Source organism: Acanthochromis polyacanthus, chromosome 1, assembly GCF_021347895.1.
Source record: "Acanthochromis polyacanthus isolate Apoly-LR-REF ecotype Palm Island chromosome 1, KAUST_Apoly_ChrSc, whole genome shotgun sequence".
NCBI classification, from domain to species: Eukaryota; Metazoa; Chordata; class Actinopteri; family Pomacentridae; genus Acanthochromis; species Acanthochromis polyacanthus.
Window position 1 is genome coordinate 23,740,361 of NC_067113.1, and position 26,346 is coordinate 23,766,706.

Genomic DNA, 26,346 nt, shown 5'->3' on the forward strand with positions numbered 1-26,346 from the left:
CCCCAACTGGAATAAGTGGTACTCTGGCTATCTGGGTGGTGGGGTGATGTCACATAAATCGTAGGGCACTTGCTGAAGGTATGGGGAGACACAAGATAAGACGTGCATTGTGCAAACCTAGTAATGGACGTAGTGAAAAAAAAGTACTGCTCAAATACAGAATGTCACACATGTACATATTCTTAACGATTAACAACAATCCATCTCTGTTTAAATCATGCGTTGATTTAATCCCACCTTTTAATAACTGACAGTTTAATACAATGCCACACACTTGTTATGACGGCTCACACACCTTGGCCCAGCTGTCCACAGTGTTACCGCATAGTGTTGAGGGTATAGCTTCCACTCTTAAGCCATCACTACGCTCGTTTTAGCAAAGGGGATTTGATGACCCCCACATAACTGTACACATGCGCACATGGGCACACACATCGGACGCAGACAGGATTGGAATCACTCTCGCGCTCCCTGCCCTGCAGCTCCACACAGAATCTATTTAGAAATCTGTGAATGCTGCACTTGCTGCACCACACAGACTCCCTGTGGGAATAAGCCCAAAGCCTGTCGCCTGTCAGTCAAGCATCAACACGTAGCAGCTCCTGTTCCCGAGGAGGCATGAAACTTGCCTTGGTCAGGTCTTTTTTTTTTTTTTTTTTTTAAGGGTTATGTTTATTTAATGTAAGGATAAAAAGGGAATTACCATAGAAATCATATAGCTGAGAAATAACTGGTTTAGATTCAATCTTTATATCTGACCTTTGTCCTTCTAAAGATATGCCCCTCCATGCTCTGCTCTGTTTTATTGTTCCGGCCCACAACTATGTATTTCTTTAGACTATATTTCATAACATTTCATGATAGTGTTTTGAAAAAATGTCTTTCAAACTTAGATTTATTAATTTCATGTTTATTACTGCAGGTAATTATTGCGTCAATGCTCTAAAAAATATTCTTCCTGCCACTCTGGTTTAGGACCTGAACCAAAGCCGAAGCTGCGAGGAGACGCCAGAACGTTCCGTGTGTGGTTGGACCCAAACCAGTACCAGCAGGACATGACCAGCAGTATTCAGAGTGGAACTGAAGACCCATATGAGACATTCAACATCATCATGAGACGCAAGCCAAAGGAGAATAATTTCAAGGTTCGAGCCACAGGTTGAAGCACGCAGATCAGGCCTCACTGTATGTTGTATTTGAGTGCTTTATCTACAGGCCTTGAGCTCTGGTCTGACCAACGCCACCCTGAGTGATGTATAACGCATATTATGCTCTCTGGGGTATTGTAGCTGTAAGGTTGGGGCCAGGGCAAGACTGAGATTGCTGCCCTCCCAATGACTCCCCGCTCTCCCCTTTAAGAATACCCCTGTGACAACGTATCCTTACTCTATGTCATGGTGTTATTATGCTTTCTGTGGGAAAGCACAACCATGTAGTGTTGTCAGTATACTGTAGAGGTGTCCTACAGAATCACATTTTTTTCACCTTCAAGGACAATAAATAATAAATATATATCCAGATTGTGATTTAAGATTTTAAAACCCTTAGACACAAAAGTTTTTTTCAGGAGTTCATAATAAAATTAACCAAGTAAGTCTGTGAAACTTTAGTTAAAAATCCCAGCCGTATGTGGCTTTGCTCTATTTTGTTCCACATTTTGAGAATGTTAACTATGCACAACACTCTTTTATCATGTCTTTTTTATTTGAGAGCTTCTCATTACAGCTTTGTCAAATCTGCTATTTCTAACTCTGCACCCATTTCTGTCTTTCACAGCCTAAGCAGTGACAGATGTTTTTGAAGTGTTTTTTCTTCTCCCCCTGAATTTGAAAAGCATAGGAACTAATGGGTATTCAAGAAACATTCTTCTCCATCTTTGATCCATGACACACATAAAAGTAAACACATTTCCCCACACAGTGTTTGATGCACAGGGTATTAGACAGTTTGCAGCTCATTAAAATATAATTGACAGACTTACAAATTACCTGCTATCCCATCAGCCCACCACACAGCTATTCTTATCCAGCTAAACTACCTCTAGTGGGATGTTTGTCTGTGCCTGATGTGCCTCATTCAGTATGGTTGTGCTCCACTGGGATCTTAATTTTCTACTTTGCATTTTATTGGTTGTATATCTGTCACATTTCTCTGTTTCAGGCGGTTCTAGAGACCATCAGAAACCTGATGAACACAGAATGTGTTGTCCCAGACTGGCTTCATGATATTATCTTAGGCTATGGCGACCCAGGCAGCGCCCACTATTCTAAAATGCCCAATCAGATCTCCACGTTGGACTTCAATGACACCTTTCTGTCCCTGGACCACTTGAGGTCGTGTTTCCCTGGTTGCACCATAAAGGTCACAGAGGAGAACCCTGAACTGCAAGTCCCCCCTTTCAGGTGAAAGTCAAATGTCCAATAACAAAATTATAAATGAAGCATTTCTTTTTTGTTCTACATTACCTTAATCAAAGTGAATATGTAACAGTTATTGTTTAATGTATTTGCTGTAGTAATGCTGCTATTGTTGTTATATTGTATTGCATTGTACTATAATCCCTATTTTCTTTCTTTTGCTTTAACAGAATCAAGTTTCCTATTTCAAACAAAGCAGACAAAGGGAAGAAAAGAAAGGCTGATGAGGAAATGGAAGACAAAGAGGAAGACATGACCCTACATGTTGAACCCTACGTCACCCCCAACCGTGGGCCATATCCCTACAACCAGCCAAAACGGTGAGAGGCCAAGACTCAGGACGTCCTGTTCATAACTTAATGAACTGAAGGGTCAGAAAGTTGTAGAATGTTTGATTAAACTGTCTGTAGTCACTGACCTCTTTTTAAAGGCACCATTTTACCCACAATAGAGTGTCCAATAATATTAGGTGATTCTTTTTTCCTGCTCCATCTGTGCACTGTAATGTAGAAAACATGAATTCCTTCATCTCAGTATAGAGGTGCTGTCCTCTTAGCTCTCTAGATTGTATCTAATTTACTCTGAGTTGGACTATTTAGATTTGTTTGTCTGTGCTTTTCTGAATGGCATCATCGTGTTCACTATTTAATGTGGTGCTGTTTTGGCTCTTCCTACATTTATAGATGGTAAATTTTTTCCCCCCCACATAGTAATTATTACAGTTTGCACTTTGATATTTAAATCTAGCAACTACATGTCCATGAGGAGGCCCCAACTTAATAATATTTCAAGATGGCCTCAAAGTACAAACACCCATTTGCAGCAATAAGTGGCTCATAAATAAACACATGAAAACATTTGAATACAAATGTGTTTATGCTGTCAAGGCTGTGGAGTTTCTCAAGCAAATCACTTGATGTATTAACATCAGCAATGTAAATTTCTTGCAGGAATACAATTCAGTTCACTCCGACACAAATCGAAGCCATCCGAGCCGGGATGCAGCCAGGACTAACCATGGTGAGGATTTTGTATTCAGTGTTTTGTTGTTTAAGTTGCTCATGTTAGGTTTTAAGATTGCAAAATTCCATATCTTTATCACTCACTTAGAGTGATGGTAATTTGCACTGACTCACCACCCCCACTCTAGTTTGCACTGGCAATGAAGAGGTCAGTGTAAAATAACATTGGATTAGAGCTGCAGATGCACCAGTTCATAGGCATATCCACACCCATGCCCTCCCAGCCAGCTACTGTTATGTCTAGCGCAGTGTAACGTGTTGTTTTAACAAAAGCGCTATTCTGATGTGGTGATTGGAAAGCTGGCAGCGAGATTGGAGTTATTTATTGTGCAGCTAGCTGAAGTAAATATGGCAAAGGGGCTATCAACAGAGTCGTAAAACAACTGTGCATGCATGCCTTCCTCTGCCCCTCTTCTAACCTTCCTTCTTGGCATGTGTCACAGTCATTAGCAGCCATAACAAACACACACTACCTCATGGTCTGCTTCGCTTTCATGTAGTTAAACCAAGGAGCTTGTTATGTACTGATTTATGCAGAAATATATAATTGTGTTTACTATTTTTAGCAGAGATTACTCACCTGAGAGACCCACACTAAGACCAACCTGTTTCATGAATATTTATTTTGTAAATTAAATGTGCATCCCCCCTCCCCTGGTTAAGTAAATATGAGGCTTATTATCAGTGTAACATGTAAGCAGTGATGAAGGGCTGCTCAGATATTCACATGCAGATAATGAGTACAAAAGAGAGGCTTGAAGATACTTATTGCCTCCTATAGCTTTTTGTAAGTGCTTCACTGTCTTTACCTACATTTGCGATCAAAGTGACTGCATGCTATGCCATGTAACACCACACAGCATTGAGTTCAACAAAGGGCCATTAGCTTAGCCTGTTGTGACATACCCATGACCTGACTATCACAATCACTCAGTCATTTACAGGGATGAGGAGGAAACTTCTGATTGTGGTTATATTCTTATTTTTTGGTTCTGTAAAAATGTCTTACTTCCTTCTTCACTTCTTGCTGTGCCACCAGGTTGTGGGACCACCAGGTACCGGAAAGACAGATGTTGCCGTTCAGATCATCTCAAACCTCTATCACAACTTTCCTGAGCAGAGGACGCTCATAGTCACACACTCTAACCAGGTCAACACACACACACACACACGTTTGTACTTCTATCTTAGTGAGGACATCTATAAGCGTAATGCAATTCCTAGAGCCTTACCCTAACCTTAACTATCACAACTGATTGCCTAAACTTAATCCTTGCCCTAACCAAACCTCAATTCATACCTGTTCTCTAAAAACAAGTCTTCACCCTTAAACATGGCTGTTTCAAAGTGAGGACCGGCCAAAATGTCCTCACTTTGTAAAAATGTCCTCACTTTGATAGTTAAATGCAGAAAATGGTCCTCACAATGTAGCAAGTACAAGAACACACACACACACACACACATATATATATATATATACACACAAACCAGGTCTCATCTTTGAAAACTTTCCCTAAAACCCTGTTCAAATAGCAGTGAAACTGTCAAGAGAATTCACAGCTTGTGCTCAGAACTACCCATTAATCAGGCGATAGTCATATTCAAACCATGGAGGAAAAATTAAAATCTATGCTCCCTCATGCCACGATCTTCCACCCCTCAGTATTTAATCATAAAGTAATCTGCTGTTGTTTTGTACCAGTGGAACCTTGCCAGAAGGAACCTTATCCATAAGAAGCAGAGCTCCATAGTAACCAGCTCCATATATGTATTTAACTTAAATATAATACAAATCAAATACACATACATTATCAGAGAGAAGATTTTCCATGTATAACCATGTTTACATGTTTTCACGGTTCATTCTACACCAGGCTCTGAACCAGCTGTTTGAAAAGATCATGGCTCTAGACATTGACGAACGCCACCTTCTGCGTCTGGGCCATGGAGAGGAAGAACTGGAGACTGAGAAGGACTTCAGCAGGTGAGGACGGGAGACAGATGGAAAGAGGACATGCACACATAGAGAGCTGCACCTAAACAAACAGGAACACATGAAAACGGTAACAACATGAATTCAGACATACATGTGTGAAAGTGCATCCAAGAAATGAGCAGCCTTAAAGTGCATCTGCATTGCAGAGGCAGCTGACAACACACACACACATGAATGAAAGCAGCTGCCCACAGACATAATTAGTCTGAGCCAACACAATGACGGGGCTACTCGATACCCTCATATGCCAGGCCATGGACCTGGTTTATCTTCATTAGGCATCGCTGGACTCTCAAACCTTTCCACCAGTGTAAGGGATCTGTCCCTGCAGCCCTGCACTCAGAGGCAACGCATGCCTGATTAACCCATTCATCGTTATTCTGGACTACAGGAATTGAGGGGCTGGTACTAACCATTTGGAAAGCCATTTTTAAAGAGCTGTTGGACGATAACAAGTCACGCAGAAATCCTTGCGTAGATTTATCAGAGGCATGGACAACCTTAAACCTGTTTTTGCACATCCTCTAATGGATTTAAAAATTAATAACCAGTATTCTAGCAGTTTTGGAAAGTTATTTTAGTATAAAATGTCAATCCAAATCATCTCCATTCCTAAATATGTTTCGGTCATATCAAGTCTGTCATGTCAAGTCTGTAGCTGTAGTTGTGGATGACTGAAATAAAATAACATAATCCATAACATGTAGTGTTAGTAGCTGTAGTATCGTTGCGTTTTTCCTGCTTCAGAGATATACAAAGTCTTTTAATGGATAGTTCATTTACAATAACGTCACGGAATAATTCCTTCATGAATAAATAAATAAATGCATGAAAAAAAAACATTTAAATTCAGCTTTCTAAAACCATTAGGATATTTCTTTAGCTCCGGTCAGGAAGGAGCCCTTCTTAAAGCAGCGGTGGGTTACTTTACCCGAGTATAATCTTGTATTAGTTTTAACACAGCTTATTAAAGAACTTTCTGTAGGTCACATAAAACATGCAGTGCAGACATTCTTTATATTGAACTGGTGGCATAGCACAGAATAGATGGCCTCAGACAGGAAAACCACTAGAGTACTGTTAAAGACACCCCAGTAGTTTCCAGCTCTCTTATCCCCTCTGTGTGTGTGTGTGCGCGGGTGTGCGGGTGTGTGTGTGTAATGCCTTGAAGGATAGTGACTCAGTCCTTACTACTGAGACATAGTGAGATGAGAAAAGAGAAGGTGTGGGCCAGTGCATTTTAAGCACCCAGATGGCTTTGGACAGACAGATTATCTCAGGATACCCAAAACATTTACAGTTCTACATGACTGCTGTGTTTAACACCATTATTGACTGAATCAGTCAGAACCATCTTTTTTTTTTCTTTTTTACTAGCCAAGCTTTTTAGCCAGCTCTTGAATATTAATAGCTATGTGTCACTGAATATTAATGAATGTTTTATGCTGTTACTATTTAAAGTTTCCTCATAGCCTGCATTGTCAATTACCACCTTATCCACCCTGGCACTGAGCAAATTGCACCCTATAGCTCTTAGCATCATTTCCAAAGGAGGAAAGGAGGGGCTGCACATGTCTCTCATTTGCTGTGCCCTTTGTATGACTGTTCCTCAGTGTGAGTGCATGACTTTAGTATGAATACTGTTGTATGAAAAACCGGATTCTACACATGAAAGCCATCTCTTACTTTCTTAAATTATGCAGCAATACTGACATGAAAGAAGGAGCTTTAGCTAGCAGCATTTAATGTGTTCCCGCCTGCCTGGCTGCCTCATAACAACATGCAGACTCCACACTTCTTCCACCCCACTGACACCAGCGAGTGGAGAGAGCCAGAGAGTTTTAATTAACACTGTATACTAGATAAAAAATGGACGGCAGTTCCTCTCTGAATGCCTAACAAAGAGGAAGCTACAGCATCAATTTGCAATGCCTCCTTGCATTTCATGATGAATTTCGTGGTGTTTTAATGAGATTTTGAAAGTGGATTTCAGTAGCAGAATAGCGGAGGCCATATGTAGTTGTGGATCTATATTTGTATCCTCGGTTGGAAGTTAAAAAAAAAACATTTTCAAGAACATATCATGATGCCGCTTTTGTTTGAGGTGGAAATGAAATTCAGCCTCTCCAAGTTTTACGTGTTAGATTTTACACAGAATGTAATAGTCTTGTCGATTAATACTGGCTGCTGCTCACACCTGTGTACCTATTTTCGGTTTTCAGACTTCGACAGTGACTGAGTGCATTCCAGGTGTATCAGCCTGAAAAGCAAGGTCACTCCTTTTTATTTAATTTTATTCAGCCCAAAAAGGCAGAGCAGTGTGATTGTCTTTGAGTCATCTGCTGACTGAGACTCTTTGGAGAGGGTCTAAAAATAGTGCTCACCTCTAGTATTACCCTGTGACTCCTCCTACTTCCTGTCTTTCTGTGTGTCTTCTCACTGCCATCTGATAATTGCTTTTGTAGCAATATTGTGTAGCTGCAGAATGAGAGTCTGATAGAAAATTAGACAGTATCTTATGTACAGCCAAGGGCAGCCAGTATACTGTTAACCTTACAGTGAGTCATATTAAGAATGCATTTTACATACTCTGTGAATCATTATATTTCCTCAGGTGACCAGAACCAAACAACTAAAATTCCACACGATCAAGTCAATGATAACAAGACAACCATGCTATTGGTAATTGTCTGAGGTTTATGTTTGGGTTGTTCCCCAGCATGTAGGTTCATCGGCATGTAAGCCAACATGGGTAGTAAGACAGAATGGTGTAAGTCATGACACCCATTGTTTTGCTGTAAAGTTGATACAGGAATTATAGGAGCAGACGGAAGTCAATCTGATCATGTCAAATATCAGACGATTAATGATGCATTACAGAGTAAAATCAGAGTCGGTGTGCTTTCAAATCAATCGAACCACAATCTAATGGTGCGTCTGTGTTGAAATAAATTGTTAGTTCATTTCCACACATTAAAAGCTCAGATATCCTTCCTCATTCAGTTTAGGTATGTACAGGGAGCAGAAATTGCTTGTGTCAGTCTTCAAAATGTTGCATTTATTACATTTAGTCTATCATTGTGTCACTACTTCGGATACAGTTTATGCAGATCATTGTATCTACCTGTTTATCACGTTTGCTAACTATACTGTTCTGTCTGCAGATATGGCAGGGTGAACTATGTCCTAGCCAGAAGACTAGAGCTCCTCAGAGAGGTGGGAAGGTTACAGGAGAGCTTGGATGTCCCAGGAGATGTTTCTTACACCTGTGAGACCGCTGGACACTTTTACCTGTACCAGGTAAACATTGGCTAGCCGTGCATGTGTTTATGTGATATGCAGAGAAAGGAAATGCAAAATGTGATGAAAAATTTTTTAGCTATGTACAAGTTTTTAGAAAACCTTTCAGAAGCCAAGATGTTCTCTCAGGGGAAATCTTCATTATCTGAACTTCTTTGAAATTTGTGTTAAGATTTCGATATTGATTTACAGACAGAGAGCGAGAGTTAAGGGGATCCAGGAGATATTTTGCAGAATTAATTAGAATGGATTTTTGTAATGTCAGTCCTGTCCAGACATTATTGAAGTTTCCATTCCTCGGCCTCACTGCTCTTTTTGTCTAGACTGCAGATATTTAGAAACATTCACAACCCTTGCTGTTTATTCCTGCTACCTCATTACTGCTGCCCCCTCAGTCTGCAGGAGAAATGCCACTACACATAATTGCTTGCATCCCCATGCCTCAGTGGTCTGACTCACCAGATGAAGATTGTGGGTATAAGCCTGCCATTGGCCGCATATTTCATGTGGCATTCTCCTCCACTTCTGCTATCTGCATGTTACCGTTGTTAAAATCCCCTTCACTACGGGAAGCAACAACCTCTGAGCTAGAAACACAGCACTAAAAGTGGCACGTTTTCAACAAATATTTCAATCACAATAAGATAGATCTGCTTGGTTGCTTTGATGACTGGTTGTAAAGATCTACATATGTTTGCCGTTTTGCTGTCTAGCAGGGGCATTAGTGCAAGTTTCCTCACCTCAAATTTTGGAAAAAGTTACATTTTCCATGTACACTGCCAGTCAAAAGTTTGGACACACCTTCTCATTCACTGGTTTTTCTTTATTTTTTTTCTACACTGCAAATTATTACTGAAGACATCAAAACTATAAAATAGCAACTATGGAATTATGTTGTCAACAAGAAAGTGTTCATCCTCAGTATTAATCTACAATGTAGAAAATAATACAAATAAATAAAAAGCATTGAATGAGAAAGTGTGTCCAGACTTTTGACTGGTAGTGTATGTTATCCCAAAACAAACTGTACACTTCATATTATATAACAGGGGCACTGTTGCTGCGTCCTGGGCTTAGTGCCACCCAAATTAATTTAAATTGGTGTAAAGAATCCTCAACTTTTCCCCCTCTGTAGCAGAATAATATTAATGGGAGCAAACCAGACTGTTCTCTGGCACTGACAATGCTATGGAGATAGGTCTGTCTATGCAAGACTAATGCTGTACTTGAAGTGTTCTAAAATAGACATTAGTAACATAAACAAGTGTGGGGTGTCATTTAGTGGCAGCTCAAGTAATCATTTTTATGTATCGTATTGAAAGGTGTCCGCATCACTGAAATATCACAGCACAACAATAATGTGAGACATTTATAAAAACTGTAAAGTTGCAACGGCATAGTCTACTTGTGGTCATACTTCAGACTATGTCTTATAGCAGATAATTATCTGATGCATCAGGTGTTGTAGAAAATGCTTGAATACTATGTTCATTACTTGAGCTCTAATGTCACTAGTGTATGTCTGATGCTATTGATGTTGCCTATTCTTGCCCTTTGCCAGGAGTCTGTCATAAATCACTGTGGTTCCATTTTAATTCAGTGCTTCACAGAGACCGGCAACCCATACAATATTTTAGCTGAGTCATGTTTGTTACAGCTCTGAAAACTGGCTGACAATATGGTTGTGTGACATGTGAAGATGTTGTCAAGAGTTTGTTGCCATGGTGAAATCTTGACCACGGGCAGACTGCTTTGTTGTACAGTTTATATGTACACACACTTCAGGTTTCCGTGGTGGTCTTAATAGTCCGTACAGAGAGATACTTAACATGCAATTAAGCTGAGTCCTCTAGCAGACTCATTAATGCTATCCTTAAAGTTGTTTTTCACAGGGGTATTTATAGAACTAGGCTACCCTGCTGTTTGGTTGAAGCTGGTTTATTAGGTGCTCAGCAGGGGTACCACCATAGGAGTGAGGCTTTCTGTTCTCATTTGTTTCATTTCTGTATAATGTGGGTTTTTTTTTTCGCTATAGTCAAATGATTATGGAAAAAATAGAGAATGAACCGTTTAGGCTGGACAGGGCCATGCAGAACTATTTCCTCTGCTTAGAAGCCCTGTTTGTACTAGTGTGGTGACACAAAAACACATGGAACTCTAATTTGTGCAAGTAAAACACAGAATCGAGGGGTGCTGAGTAACTGTTGTCCCTCCTCACTACAGGTGATATCTCGCTGGGAGGAGTACATGAGCAAAGTTAGGCCTAAACAAGGCAAGAAAATAGATGTGCAGGCTGTTGCTGCACACTTCCCCTTCCACAAGTACTTTTCCAATGCTCCCCAGCCCGTGTTCAAGGGTCGGTCGTATGAGGAGGACATGGACATCGCGGAGGGCTGCTATCGCCACATCAAGAAAATATTTACTCAGCTGGAGGTAAGAGGGTCACACACATACAGAGTGCACTAGTTTTCTCACTGCTGAGCAACACCCAATGGGATGTAAAGAGGTTACTTTAGTGCAATAAGGTAATCTTAGAGCACATCTAAAGCCAGTGTGTTTTGCATTAAAATGCACACAGCAGCAAAGAACAGACAGTATAGGTACACGCATATTCACAAACTCAAATTAGAGGTAAATGGCAGTTTTATTTGACCTTTTTCTCAAACTATTTGCTAGCTGTGTGTGCAGGTGTTGCACAATCTCTCGTGCACAAGTCACTGCCTTCCTGGCCACCATGCTTACGGACTGCTCCAGATAAACAGTGACTGGTCGGACACTAATTGCTTCTTTGTGGGTGTGTTTGCCTTCTCTAAGTTCTAGTCATCACCTGTCTTTTTGCTTCAGTTTCTTTAGTTCATTGTTGTTCCGGTGTTTCACAACAGCCGTAGCAGCACTTGTATTTTATGCCTCTAGATGTGCTTGTTAACTTGTCAAAAAATAATGTAACCAAATTACCAAGGCGCTTATTCAGACACTATTTATTTTTCTCTCTTACTCTTTTTCACACTTGTATACATTCACAAACTCACAGCTGAAGATCATTCCTCCTCACCCCGCCGATTCTTTCTGTAGATAACAAAAACATTTCAGATTTATGGGAACACCAAGAAAGTCTCTGAAAAGCAATAAAGAAGTTATTGGCTTGAGGTAATATCCCGACACGTGTGGTGACCTTGATTTATCTGGCTGGCCTCTGTATCACTGCATCACAGCACCTCTCCCTCCTCCCACAGCCTCACCCATGCTGCAGTGAAATCTGTACACCCATTAAGAGGTACTGCTGTATGTGGTGCAGAATAGCAAAGGCAGTGTTCTGCTGAATTTGCTCATCTGTCTACCTTTTCAAATGTTAAAGCAGTTTTGAATAAGCTGTCATAGGAATATCCTATTGCCATTTATTGCTAGACAGACAGGCAGAGACACAATGTGCCTCTTGGGTTCCTATATAGACATCTCCTGTTTACTCCTCTGCAGTCCCACCATATCTTTACCGTTTTTTACTACATTTTTTTTCCTGTCTCTACCTTCTCTTCTCAGTGTCTGTAAATCTCTACCATCTTGATTTCACACTTCAACCACTCTGGAGCCATGGGGGTTAAAAATAGACCTCATTAATATTGCATGCTTTGATTGGTTTAATATTAATGCCAAAATAGTAACACATCAAATATTTATACCCCAGTCCTGTCCGAGTCTGCTTCTCTCTTCCTCCCTCCGTCCCTCCCCTGTTTCCTACTCCCACACAGCTAGTATGGCAACCTGAAAATAGCATGCCTGTTTTCCCATATTCCCCCCTCTGCGCTGCCCCCCCAGCTTTTTTATTCTTCTTTTTTGTGGTGCCATGATATCGGCACTCTGAAGTGCTGAAGTGAACTGATTTGTGTTTTGGGCAAAAAACTGTCCCCACATTTCCCATTGCAGTACAGGCCCTGTAAGAAAATCTGTGCTAAAGTGCTCCTCAAGCTGCAGTTATTGAACAACAAACTACACCCAGTATACCCTCGATAGAGGAGCCCTGCGGCTGGCTGGTCTCGTTATCACTGCATCATGGGAAAAGAGGAGACTCGCTCATAATGAGAGCAGAAAGCTAAGGGATTATGCTGATACTTTTCATTAAAAAGCAGGGAACTGTAAGTTGTAACAATGTCACATGACATTGCTAAAGTTCAGCGCTGTGGTTTGTCTCCTGGGTAGCACTTCAACAAAACAACAAAACAGTCAGTTGAAGATGTTAGGGTGTTTGGTCTGAAAATAAGCCACGAGGTTTTTAATAATGTAAAGCCTCTGTTTCTACATTCTGAAGTATGGTTTTTTTTGTATTATTATTTCTTTTTTATTACTGCATCTTAATCATGTTATGCATCATGTTTCATCATTTTGCCTTGTCTTTCAAGCTTCCCCTCACAACACTGGTGTGCTGAAAACAAACAAAATTACAAATACATGAATTACTAACAGCTATCCCAGGGATATTTCACTTAATTCTTCATGATGTTTTTCCATTTGTATTCCCAACAATGCCTTTTAAAACAAAATACTGCCGTGCATATCGATTAAATTATTGACCCTCACCTTCTCCCTCGTCCAATCCTGAAGGAGTTCAGAGCCTTTGAGCTGCTGAGGAGCGGATTGGACCGCTCCAAGTATCTGCTGGTGAAGGAAGCAAAAATCATTGCCATGACCTGCACACATGCTGCACTCAAACGCCATGACCTGGTGGAGCTAGGATTTAAGGTAGACTTTTCTCACTTAACACAAATACTTGATAACCTGATTGTGTTTACTGCAGATGTTGTAAATATTTATATTAAATTGCTGATTCTTTTCATTAGTACGACAACATCCTGATGGAAGAAGCTGCACAGATTCTGGAGATCGAGACCTTCATCCCTCTTTTGTTACAAGTAAACCCTCTCCTGACTAAATACTACTACCTTAACTTTTTACATTTAATCTATGAATGAGGTTGAAAATTTTGACTGTTAATGTTGATTGAAAAATTCCGCTTCAGAAAACTACCAGTAATGAGCACGGTCCCACATCAAGTCTAGTTTAATCATTATCTCAGTACTCTTAGCCTTCTCCTACCTGATTTTTCCTGTTAGGTCTTATTAATGGGCTCAATACATAGTAATGGTGTTTGTCTTTGGTGGTTGCGCCTAATTATCCGAGATAGTCTTAATTTCTGTGTACAGATGAGATCATTAGGCGCTATCCAGAGCTCCTGTCTTTATCTCTCTTCAACAGTGAGTTACAGTCTGAGCCTTCTGCCAGGTGCCTCGCCCTCCCCTTCCCTTTCAGTATCCATCCATTCAACCCTTACCAGAGATTTCAGTGATTAAATCAGCTCTAGACTTACAGTGATTGGAATATTAAATTTGAGTGAGGTCAAGCTCCAAATAAACCACATCTAATTAGTCAAATTTGGCAGTATGACGTAGATATGAATAAAACACTGTAGTGGCCCGTCATGCTTCCTTGCTGGATTTTAATCCTATTTTCCACACAAGATTCTATTTGACATACACTGTATCATATTGGCTTGTCGTTAAACAAATCAAAACAGAATGAAGTTGGACAAGATGAGATAGTTATCAGGCACTGGGATTACAGATGGTTACATGTCTGATGTGGATTTATAAAACTACTACAGATACTGTTACAGGTGCATTTATTGTGATAGATTTTGAAAGGACAGCTAAGTTAACTTTAAACATAGACTTCACAAATATACTACACATCTGTAATAAGTATTCTAACCTTATGAACTTATTCTTTCTATCTTTTCCGACCTGTAGAACCCAGAGGATGGCTACAGCAGGCTGAAACGTTGGATCATGATTGGAGACCACCATCAGCTACCTCCAGTCATTAAGAACATGGCCTTCCAGAAGTACTCCAACATGGAGCAGTCTCTCTTCACCCGATTTGTGCGCCTAGGGGTTCCCACCATAGACCTGGATGCACAGGGGCGTGCACGTGCAAGGTGAGTGATTGGCAGAACACAGTGCTACAGTCAGTTCTAACAATCTTTATTTTAACGGATAGGTGTTATCTCAACAGTGTGAATTAATGTGTTTCTGTCTCCTTGTCTGACAGCCTGTGTAACCTGTACAACTGGCGCTACAAACACCTCGGTAACCTGCCTCATGTCCAGCAACTTCCTGAGTTCCAGGTGCCCAACCCTGGCCTGACCTTTGACTTCCAGCTCATTAATGTGGAGGACTTCAACGGGGTGGGAGAATCTGAGCCCAACCCTTACTTTTACCAGGTCAGTAGCACAACACACACAGCACACAGTTAAATCAGTATTTGTACAAATATTGTAGCATTTACTATATATCTGCGTATCAGTAATGGTATACATTCAAACCTCCCTTTGCACAAAAAAATGAAAAAAGTTAAGAATGCTCACAACTGTAAATACCCAGCTAGCTAAGCATAAGTCCATGCAGATAGTGTGAACATCTAGTACACTACACCAGTATTTAGCTTATCTGTAGCACAAGTACAGTGCCGGGCACAAATAATTGTCAAGGAAAATAAGTTTGTTTTTTTTAAGCAAAATGATAAAAGAGCAGAACCTGCTACACCCTCATAAAATAACATAATAAATTCCAAGGAAGGAGTTCACCAAAACCACAAGACAGCTACACCTGACCTGGCAAAAGCTGTAGAGAGGCAAACTGGATTGAGAGTTTAATTTTATATGGTATTTATGCATACTCTACGGAAATGTTATGCTAATTGTTGTCCACACAAGAAGCCACTGCTGAAGCCATGGCCTCGGGGAGCTTATTTTCAAAGACTCACATTCACAAAGGTGGAGATTTTCTGAGGTTTAGTTCTGGTCTGATGATACTAAAATAAATCTTTTTGATGTGATGATGCCAAAACTATGTGGTATTACAACTAATAAGCCTAATTAAGATTAATATTAGCAATGAAGTCAGCCTGACACATCTCTTTAGCAGAGATGCATCCTGTAAAAAATTTAACTAGCACAAGCTATGGCCATAAATCAGAAAATTAGCTGTCCTCATAGTGGGTAAGGCTACGCTAATGGCTAAAGGTCATGGTTATGTTAGGAAGCAGCCACATGTTACAGTTTTTAAGATACGAGTCTGAGTGGCAGTAAACGAGGTGAAAAATTAAGAGAACAGAGAAGAATAGCAAACATAGCCAAATGAGAAGAGGAGACTAACAGTTAGCACAGTAGAGTTGTCCCTTCTGTTGTTATTGTACATACTCGGCTATAGTAGTCCTTAATAGTGAAGTAGTTTAGTTATAAATAACAAGTTTCCTGCTGTCTCGTATTTTATTATATGTATTTAAGATTTCATGTATGTCAGTTCTAAATGTTGGTAACAATGTCCTTGGCTTCTAATCATTAGTATCAGCCCTGAGAAAAAGATCAACCCCAGAAAAGATGATGCCTTCTGTCTACACCCTGGGTCGTCGAGCACATTTTTAGCACGATCAAGAACGAAAACATTCCTCATAGGCCTCTGTTGCATTTTTCACAAAGAGGATGGTGAAAGTGTTGGAGTGGCAAAGTATGTCACCAGACCTCAACCCTATCAACCACCTGGGGGGAACTTGGAAGAATAAAGTTGCTCAGCACTCCCCAACAAACCTCAGGGCATTCACAGAGGTCATCCTCCAAGAGTGGAACAGGAAAGATGTGACAATGTGCTGTGAACCTGTACACTCGAGGCTATAAAGGACCAGTGCAGCACTTTAAAGCAGTTGTGGACATTAAATATTAGACTATGTTAAATATAACTAATTTTGCCTACTTTGATTTAAACAATCTAAAATTATTTACTTAATTTAATTAACATTTTCTGTGTTAATTATAAGTTTAATAAATCCTCATTTTATTGTCTTTCCTTCTATTGTTGGTTTCATGATTTAGCAAAATATGTTCACAGAAGGTGTGCTCATTTATGCTGGACACTATAAAAACAATGTTAGAACAGCTGCAATGTTTCATATTGCACAATGTGTGGAACCTTCCGAACAGGATTTATACTCTCCTTTGCACAGATGCACACTTAATTCCACCAGAGCAGAGAACTGTATTCCTCCCTTGCCTCCATTTCCTCTAAATTGGATGTTGTGCAGTAGTTCATACATTTTTAAATTTTAACGGTTTAGCTACCAGTCCATATGATATATTCATCACTCTGCTTAGTCGGCAGCTAACCCTGACTGCCCAGCACAGACCAGTGGGTTTGTCCTTCAAACCAGGAGCCAGATTGTGTTTCATCATGACACTGCTGAGACACCAAGACTTTGTGTGGGCGGGGGGCCAGGCTGATAGAGGTGTTTACTTTGGCACCACACCAGCTCAAGAGGCCAAATGTAGTGTGGACTATAACAGCAAAATTATATTATGGTAGATTTAACTGTTTAATAGAATACTAGAGAATTTTGGAAACCGTGTTATTTTTAATTTGTCAAGGAATGTACAACTGGAATAGCTGCAAGATAGCTTACACTGGAAACGCAATATTTCCTGAAACTCTGTGGAGTTTAGTGATAATCAGAGAACCAGCAGTACATGATTTCAGGTAAAAGGTGTCTTGTGTCATGATTAAATATGAAAGGGAAGTTTAAGTTTGTACCCTGAATACCCAATGAGCATCACATTGCTTCTTACATGTTACTGCTGCATTCAGCACTGTGCACACTCACGTCCCTGAAGCTTCTTATTGTCCTCAAATCTAGATCATGTGCGCTTCTCGAGGCTCCAGGTCACATGAACCTCAACTCCATTTGCCTGTTTTGCCATTTTCAAGTTCCTGAAGCAAATTGCCGGTATCACTCGATATGCTTGACACACAAATGCATATACACGCACACACATGCACTTTGCCAGGAACCAGAGAGGATAAATTTGACACTAAAGAAGCAATTGTATCCAGTGCATGATCCCAGTGCTAAATGCATGTCACAGCTGAACAAACACTGCCACAATCAGACAGGAACTGTGCACAAATCATACACAAAACGTGTGTGTGTATGTGCACACAGACAATCCATAGTGCGAAGGGCTGTTCCTGCTTCTTTGCCTCATTTACTAAAGCACTTTCCATATTGAGGCTCAGACAACTGATGGCACTTGAGGATTGTCAAATGGCTCATGAAGAGTAAGGTTCTTATCTAAATCCACGTCTTCTGTTGTTTAAAAACTGTCTTTCTCAGCCACTATACTTGTTACACTAGACTTTTCTGCTTCACAAGCTAAACCTCAAATTGTATAAGAGCCACTGGCATTGGATTTTACTTTGAGGGAATTTAGATTTATACTTGTTATTATCTACAGGTATAATGTGTTTGTATCTACACTACAACATGGTGTAACTCTCTCTCTTCTGCCCCTGTTTCATCCTGCCATCCTCTCCTCGTCCTGATATAGCCTCAGGCCACTGGCTCAAACTTCAGTGGGTTAGATCTGACCTTGTTGTTATGGTTACCAACTTTGTTCAGGTGTTAGGGCACTAGCTGTTATTTATGTTAAACATGCACATGAGGTAGCAAAGCTGGAAATGTCAACCAAATGTCTGCTTGGATATTTTTGGACGTGTGTGAGTGAGACATGCATGTTTGTGATTCTTGCTGTATTTTTCCTCTGGAGCCAAACTGTAAAACAACCAAATTAGTATTTTGAATATATTCAGATGTACAACCAAAATGAAGGCTTTGGGCTCCCCAATGTCTCCTATGCATCCTATAATTACCCTCTTGTGAGCAGGTAAATCATCCTGTCAAGCAAGAAATGTTAAAACATGATTACGATTTTACAGATAATCTTTAAATACAGCAGCTCATAGCTACTATTTCCTGTCTTGAATACATTTTCTTTGGTGTGATTATTAAATATATGAATTTGTGCCATTTGGAGGCAGGTAATGGGGGAAGAACAACAAAGGCTGTCATTGTTTTTGATGTGTTGACTCCAGTGCAGCTGGAGCAGGAACTGTTGATGAAGCTGCATAAATTATTATCAAAGATGTGAGGCTGCAGTCCACATTTAATTGAAACTGGATGAATAATGCATACTGTTGCCTTTTTTTCTTTTCTGTTTTTTCCGGTCACATTTGAAGGGCAGAGTGTAGCCTTGGAGCCAGGACGCACTAGCTGAGGAATTTGTTGACTGTAAAGTTGATGAATAACACAGTTTTGGCCTTTATATTTCCTTACAGTTAAAGCAAAACTCTGATGTAGTCTTATGGCCTGGAGACTTGGAATTGGAAATGAGAGATTAATAATTATTGCAAGGGGACATGGGACATTCTGGCTCGCGGTGGTGGTGTTGAGCTCTGTCTGAGGTATTTAATTCCAGCCAAAATTAGAAGACTTCTCATGCATGACCGACTCAGCTTTTATCTGGCTGAAAAATTAAACCTTTGACAGGTGAGAGCAGTATATAGTACAAGCATGAATAAGGGGAGAATTATTTAAAATGGAGCAGGAAGCCTTAGATGTACCAATGAGAAGAGAGACCTTTGTATTTTAGTACTTCAGCCAAGCCCCTGTCCTCAATAATGTCAGTAATGTTTTATTCAGATCTACTCGCAACGAAATTGTATTGCTACTCATTCTGAGGTGATTTAACGAGATAAAATACAGTGTGTCATGTAAACACAATCTCATCATCAGTTTTGTCCTTTCTTACAGGACCTGGGTAATATTCATTATGTTTAGTTAGAATAACATAATGTTACTCTTACTTTTCTTTCTCTGTCCCTGTGAAGAACCTGGCGGAGGCGGAGTACTCTGTGGCTCTCTACATGTACATGCGTCTGCTGGGCTACCCTGCAGACCGCATCAGCATCCTCACCACCTACAACGGACAAAAACACCTGATCAGAGACGTCATCAACCAACGCTGTGCTGGAAATCCATTCTTTGGCCAGCCCAACAAGGTAAGCACCACTCTGAAAAGTAATAATGCCCACTTGACTATCGCAGACACTTGCAGTAATTTGTTTTAATAAACACCAGTCCTTGTAAGTAACATGTTGCAACAATGGTAGCAATAACCACATAGTATTATTGCATGTTGTACAACTCAAATTCTGTGATTAGCACTCTTGTGAATTTTCAGTTCTGTTATTTGTTTGTACAGTAAAATTTGAGGTACTTTTTGCTCTTGATCTCACTCAAAAAATATCTTTCATGGTTTTACATGCATTATACAGTTATGGAAAAAATTTTAGACCACCTTTGTTTTTTCATTTTCTTGTTCATTGTAATGCCTGGTACCCCTAAAGGAATATTACCTGAAGAATACAATGAACACGACAAAAATGCAGCTGATTACATGATACTTTATGTCCTATTTGACATGCTTAAGCTTATTCCCGGGGTATATAAGAGGCCATTTCATGGACATAAGCAGCACTGCACATGCAAAGGCCGAGAGTGGTTTCTGCTTACATTCAAGAAGTAGCACAACTCAGAAGTTGTCAGCTCTCACATAATGCCAAAAACAAAAGAATTATGTGAAGCCACAAAGACAGCCATGTGGGCACCGCTGGAAATTGACATGCGTGAGAGACAGGTAGTGAAAATACTGAAGATCTCTGAAACAGCCGTTCATTACATCAAGAAAAAACAAGTCGAACATGTTGCTACCAGATTGCTAGCTGGTCACAGCAGGAGGTGTCTTTCTACCCCACGAGATGACCGTGCACTAATCCGTACCTGTCAGGAATCATCGTCAGACCTTAAGAATTAGTGTGCACTGTCGAGAAATGTGACTTGTTCGGCAGGGACAGTTGGAAACTGGGGGTGGATCAGTGACTATCTGAGGTTGTTTCAGTTTGGGTGGAACAGGGCAAATGCAGTTTTGTGAAGGGTGAATGAACCAGGCCATGTAACGGGCTACTCTTGATGACGGTCTTCTTCCATCAGCTGGTAAACTCTTTTCTGCCTCCAGTGATTGTATTTTCCAACCAGACAATGCCCCTTGCCACAGGACAAGGTCAGCTGAAGCCTGGATGGAGAACCAGAACATCGGAACCATGCCTTGGCCTGCTCAATCACCAGATCTAAATCCAATTGAGAACCTATGGAAAATAAGCAATCAACACAAAATGGAGAACCACAAGCCCAAAAACAAAGCAAATTTGTTTGAATTTGTGCAACAGCAATGAGCTGCTGTGACAGCAGAACAATGTCAGAAGCTTGTGAAGAGCATGCCAAGACATATGACTAGTCATCAGAAACAATGGTTATGCAATCAACCACTAACTCCTGTGTGTATCATGTGACTAAAACAGACAGAAAAGAAAACATGGAATGCCTAAAAGCACTGTTTTTGTCAGTACAGTGACATAGCTATTGATGTAAGAACTTAAGTGATTTTGGTTACTATTAAGAAAATGATGAGATGTCAGCTCTAAAATGAAACTCTTATGAGCTATTTTTTGTTGTTATTATTATGTTTCTCCAAGACAAGAGGCAGAGCTGGAGGTAGCAGAACTGAAGATGCTGAGGTTCTCTTTGGGAGTGACCAGGATGGATAGGATCAGGAATGAGTACATCAGAGGGACAGCACATGTTAGAGGCTTTGGAGATAAAGTCAGAGAGGCCAGACTGAGATGGTTCGGACATGTCCAGAGGACAGAGAGTGAATATATTGGTAGAAGGATGCTGAGTTTCCCACTGCCAGGCAGGAGGCCTAGAGGAAGACCAAAGAGGAGGTTTATGGATGTGGTTAAAGAGGACATGAAGGTAGTTGGTGTGAGAGAAGAGGATGCAGCAGACAGGGTTAGATGGAGGCAATTGATTCACTGTGGCGACCCCTGAAGGGAAAAGCCGAAAGGAAAAGAAGAAGATTATGTTTCTCCAAACAAATGTACCAGTCATTAAAATGAACAAGAAATTCAAGAAAACAAGGGTGGTCTAATAATATTTCCCATGACTGTATTTTGAGTACATTCTAGCATTAAAATACACCCAATTAAATGTGTAGTTTCACCTAAAGGTGGCATGTTTCTTCTCTCCTGTGAAGAAGAAATTCATGGCGTGTTGTCACCTCTTATGTATGTGTGTCGGATTCATTCGAGCCTAGCAGGAACATACAAGACATGCACATGAACACTTTCTTCACGCCTCCAGATATTGGTTGCAGCCAGTGCACCAACTTCTTATCCTCCGTTGCACTAAGAACTTCACAGCTCTCAATTCTCCGAAGGTTTTTGCTGTTTCTGCCTCCCATTAGCACAAATGCACGCACCCTTTTCTGTTTCCTTGTAGAATTCTTACATTTTAACTGCAAATTGTCTCCAGTGCCTTTTGTTTTTCCTCACAGTAATAATACAGCAGTATTAATATTGAAGTGAATCTTGATGATTGCTGCTCAGTGGAAGATGGAGTGGCTGGTGGAGAGCCAGGATTCACTTTAAAGAGTCACAGGCAAAAAAAAAAAGAAAAAGTAGTTTGTAACCATAGCTTCATTGTGCAGCACCATTAAATCATGAGACTGTTAAGATTGTTACAGGTCATAAGACCAAATAGAGCAGGGCACTTTCTACATACCAGCCACTGCATAGCTCTGTAAATCCAACTCACTGAGGTGTGTGTGTTGTAAGAAGCATTTTAAATGAGTGAGGAAGTAGGGAATGCGTAAATCCTGTGTTCGGTTCATCCCTAAAGGATACCGTTGGGTTGTCTTCATCTAGCCTACATTATTCCCCTGAACTCTCCTTGCCTTGCTGCTCCCCTTTTCTTTCCTTTCTTTACACCGTGTAAAGTCAGCATCCCGCTGGCACAGTTTCCCATCCCTATTCCGTTTGTACTGCTAAATGCTTTTACTCGCTAGCCTCAGGTTATGCTTGCCTGTCTCCCTTCTTTTTCCCTACCCACATTCTCTCACCTTTCTGCGGTCTCTGTTGTTTAGGCTTTTCACGTGCGTAACAATGTCGGACTATTTTGGCATCCCAGGAAAGTTGCAAAGTGAAAATTGTTCATCAGCAGTTATTTAGAGTGCCATTGTACCACAGTAATGGAGGATCAGTGTACCTTCAATAATTAAGGTACTGGTTTAGAGGTGTTGAATGTTTTTGCTGTTTCTAGTCTGGTCTCAATGCTAAGACAGGATCGCCCTCCACACTGGCTGGTTTACGTTAATGTGAACGAGGAGAAATAGAGCGCTACACAAGCAGCCACATTAAGCCTAAATTCAGTTTCTATCACAATGATTCACAATATCTCTTCTCTATGTTATGAGTCATTCTGTATTTAAATCTGTTTGTTTTTTGTGGTCATGAAAAGACCAAAATCAAAAATGTGGTAGTGTGTCTTAGTATTTGTAAAAAAAAAAAAAAATTGCAAGTCAGCCTTGAGCCTGTTTGCCACTACTGAAGAATTTTAAAAAATGGGTCCCAATGAGGCAATTTTATCTGAAAATATGCGGTTAGGAAGTGGATTTCTTTGGAGTCTAAAGTAATGGTGTGTTCTACCACCTGCAGGGTCGGAGTGTTTACTCAGTCCCCTGTTGATATGTCTGTATTTTGTGCTGTGCAACCATACCTCGTTGCTTTGTCTCGAAGTCTGTTCCCCGTTCTGACAGCTCGCCAGAAATTCTGCTTAGCCATGTAAAGTGTCTTGCGCTGTTAAGACATAAAGCATCATTCATGCTCATGGCCTTAGTCAGTATGCATGCCCAGTAATAAAGTGACAGGAGTGACAGACTGCTAGATTTGCTGAGATGAAAGATGGACAGAGAGAGAGGGAGATGAAAAAGAAAGAGGGGCTCTTGTGGGAAAATGCTGAGCAGCTGAAAGGTCACAGCGCAGAGCATTGGGTCCACAGCATGTCTGACAATGTGTCACAGTGGCTAAAACCAAGCAAATGTCAACAGCCAGCTTACTTTACTGCTGACTTTAATGAGACATAAAAGGGAAGGAAGGCCAATTAGCACCAGTCACAGTCCTAAAATTAAATGCACTAGCTCAAGCTTTCTACTGAATCTCAAACACAAGAGCTCAAAAACATACAGTATGCATGCACTTCTGCATTTTTGATGAAGTTTGTTCTTAAGTTTACTCAGTAAATTTTATAAATGCTCATCTGAGTTCCATTTCTTCTGATGCTGAACTTTAAACACGAGGGAAGTATTTATTTATCCAAGTCATAAACCAGAAGTCAGAACTTCTGGATACACATAGGTAGGAAACAAGTCTGAACATTTTCAAAATGCTTTTTTTAGACCGATCGTGTGAAATCTCAGAAATCGTGAGACACATGTAGACAGAAAGCCCCAAGTAATAAGACTGTCATAAAAAATGGAGGAATCTGGCAGTCTGACTTGTGCACATTCCAGGTGGTAATTGCCATGAATAAGACATTACAGAATGGATAGAGTAAGTCACAAAAAAAAAGGAGCAGAGATCCATAGTTGACCATCAGCAAAGAGACCGTGTGCATTCATTGTCTGTGAAGGGCAAGATGGAAAAACAAGAGTCTTAGTCAATAGTTGCATTTGTGGCTCACAATATATTCTGTGTCTTTGTGTGCTTCCTTGTGTCCACAGACATGCATGTGCCACAATGACATGACCTCTTTAATTCTCTCCCTGGAAGATTTCTCATAAATATCTAAACACCATGCAAAATGCTACGCCTTGGGGAGATTGTTGATCTGGGCTTCATTGTCACTGTCGGTGGGCTAAGAATAACTTCCTCTCTTAAGGACTCCTTTTCTGCAAAACAAGATTTACTGTTTCATGTGTATGAACACGTGCATGTATGCAGACCACACATGAACATTAAACATTGAGCCCATGACACCGCGTGCGATTGTAAAACCAACATATTGTTGCCTCTGGTGCTGCACCTGTTCTACATAGCAACAGGGGGACATAAATAAATACCTCATTAGCCCCTTCGCTCTTTTTTTTAAAAAAAACATTTGCACACACTCTTTCTACATTACTTTCCTTTTGTCCAAAAGGCGGTTTGGGAAGGCTTGGCAAAGAGAGTCCTCGATTCATCGGAAGCTGCATTTTCCAGTAGGAGGTAACCACAGGATGATTTATTTAGCATGGCTGGTTCATATGTTGGTCGCTGTAGTCCTGGGCCTGTGGCTTCTCGATGGCAGCTGATGTCATATTGATCCGCTCTAAAGCATGGATCTATAGAGGACAGGCCAACCTCTTTCTGCTGGGCTTTGAGTATTTTAGCATATAGTGCAACACTGCCATGGGATGGTTACACATGTGGACGTAGGCTGCAGAAACGATCTATTGTACATAGAATATAGACTGTACAGTATGGATGACAGGTTGAACATCTTCTCAGTTTACCTGCCCATGTATCAAGTTTGGTGACAACACGGACAAAGTCAACACACGGCTCTGTTCTTCATTCACGACAATAAGTACACTCCTCAGCAAGACAGGATTACCAGGGTATAAAAGCAAATTGGCTGACACGAGTTTCTTTATGCTTTGGAAAAAAAATCCGACAGAGAACCACTGCTTCTCCATTCTCTGTGTCTCCCTGAAATAATCTCTGATCCAGTCAAGCAGCTTGGCCCCCAGCACATGGCCCCAATTCTCAGGGGCCCAGGTAAGAGGCTAGTGGTGGCAAATGCCCTCTAAGCCGCATTAACCCTGCTGGCTACCCATGTGGCCCGCAGCGATAACAGCAATAACAAGAAAACACAGGCTCCGTCGCTCATCGTTCCCCCGCAAAAATAAATAAAGAAGAAAGAAAAGGAATTTAAGACGGAATGCAGTCTCACTCATGTTTTGAAACATTTCAACTAAATCCCTCCACCTACCTAAAATGCCAGCACTCATTTACTTTGCAAAGTATATCGGCTGCCATAGCTCAGTTAGCATATCTTTGATATTGTTCTGTTGAATAATACATATGTTTGTGTCTGTGCAGGTCACAACGGTGGACAGGTTCCAGGGTCAGCAGAACGACTACATCATCCTCTCGCTGGTTCGCACCAAAGCTGTGGGACATCTAAGGTAATTACTTCAGTGCATGCCAAGCAGAAAAATGTACCTGATCCAAAATAGCCTTCAGCTCCCAGCAGCTATTCAACTATAAAAATACTTGTGTAATAGCAACTATACCTAAGATAAACATCCTCCAGGGAAACTACACAACAGAAATGTCGGCGCTTTGCTCTCTGGAGACAGCTGCTCTCAGGAGACGCTCTCTTTTTGTTATGTGTAACTACTGAATGAAGTTGCTAGAGAAAATAGGAGTATTGAAATATGCATGGAGCATAATGGTGCTTCAAGACAGTCCTGGAAAAGATACGCCACTGTGCTCTAATAATTGGGTTGAGACTAACAAAGAGCTCCGATCAAAAGCATTCAGTAAAAGTCATGATGGTTAACCAGTTTGTCATGGCGGGTTTGATGTCTTCTCACTGCATGTTCCATTGCTTTCCACTCAACTATACTCCCTTGCTGGTCCCTCTTTTTATCTATCTGCTCCTCCTTCTCTCGTCGAATGCCCTTTCACTCCTCAGCTGCCATGAAATCCAGATGAGCTCTGTACACTTCGCAGACAGTTGAGGCTCGACTCATCCAAAGTACTTCTGCTTCCAATGCTGCCCGATGGCTATAATGTAA

The 26,346-nt window shown here is 40.7% G+C and overlaps 1 protein-coding gene across 2 annotated transcripts in view; it reads left to right on the top strand.

Annotated features, from left to right (window-relative positions):
* Positions 1 to 26,346, top strand: part of aqr (aquarius intron-binding spliceosomal factor) — a 55,126-nt gene that overhangs the window by 19,964 nt on the left and 8,816 nt on the right. For both annotated transcript variants that reach the window (XM_022214949.2, XM_051956521.1), the window contains exons 20-33: positions 976 to 1,145; positions 2,161 to 2,402; positions 2,588 to 2,737; positions 3,368 to 3,437; positions 4,479 to 4,589; positions 5,314 to 5,423; positions 8,600 to 8,735; positions 10,959 to 11,168; positions 13,332 to 13,469; positions 13,568 to 13,639; positions 14,534 to 14,721; positions 14,835 to 15,006; positions 19,499 to 19,669; positions 25,646 to 25,731. In XM_022214949.2, coding sequence (XP_022070641.1) covers positions 976 to 1,145; positions 2,161 to 2,402; positions 2,588 to 2,737; positions 3,368 to 3,437; positions 4,479 to 4,589; positions 5,314 to 5,423; positions 8,600 to 8,735; positions 10,959 to 11,168; positions 13,332 to 13,469; positions 13,568 to 13,639; positions 14,534 to 14,721; positions 14,835 to 15,006; positions 19,499 to 19,669; positions 25,646 to 25,731 — 2,026 coding nt within the window. The remainder of the gene's footprint in view (positions 1 to 975; positions 1,146 to 2,160; positions 2,403 to 2,587; positions 2,738 to 3,367; positions 3,438 to 4,478; positions 4,590 to 5,313; positions 5,424 to 8,599; positions 8,736 to 10,958; positions 11,169 to 13,331; positions 13,470 to 13,567; positions 13,640 to 14,533; positions 14,722 to 14,834; positions 15,007 to 19,498; positions 19,670 to 25,645; positions 25,732 to 26,346) is intronic.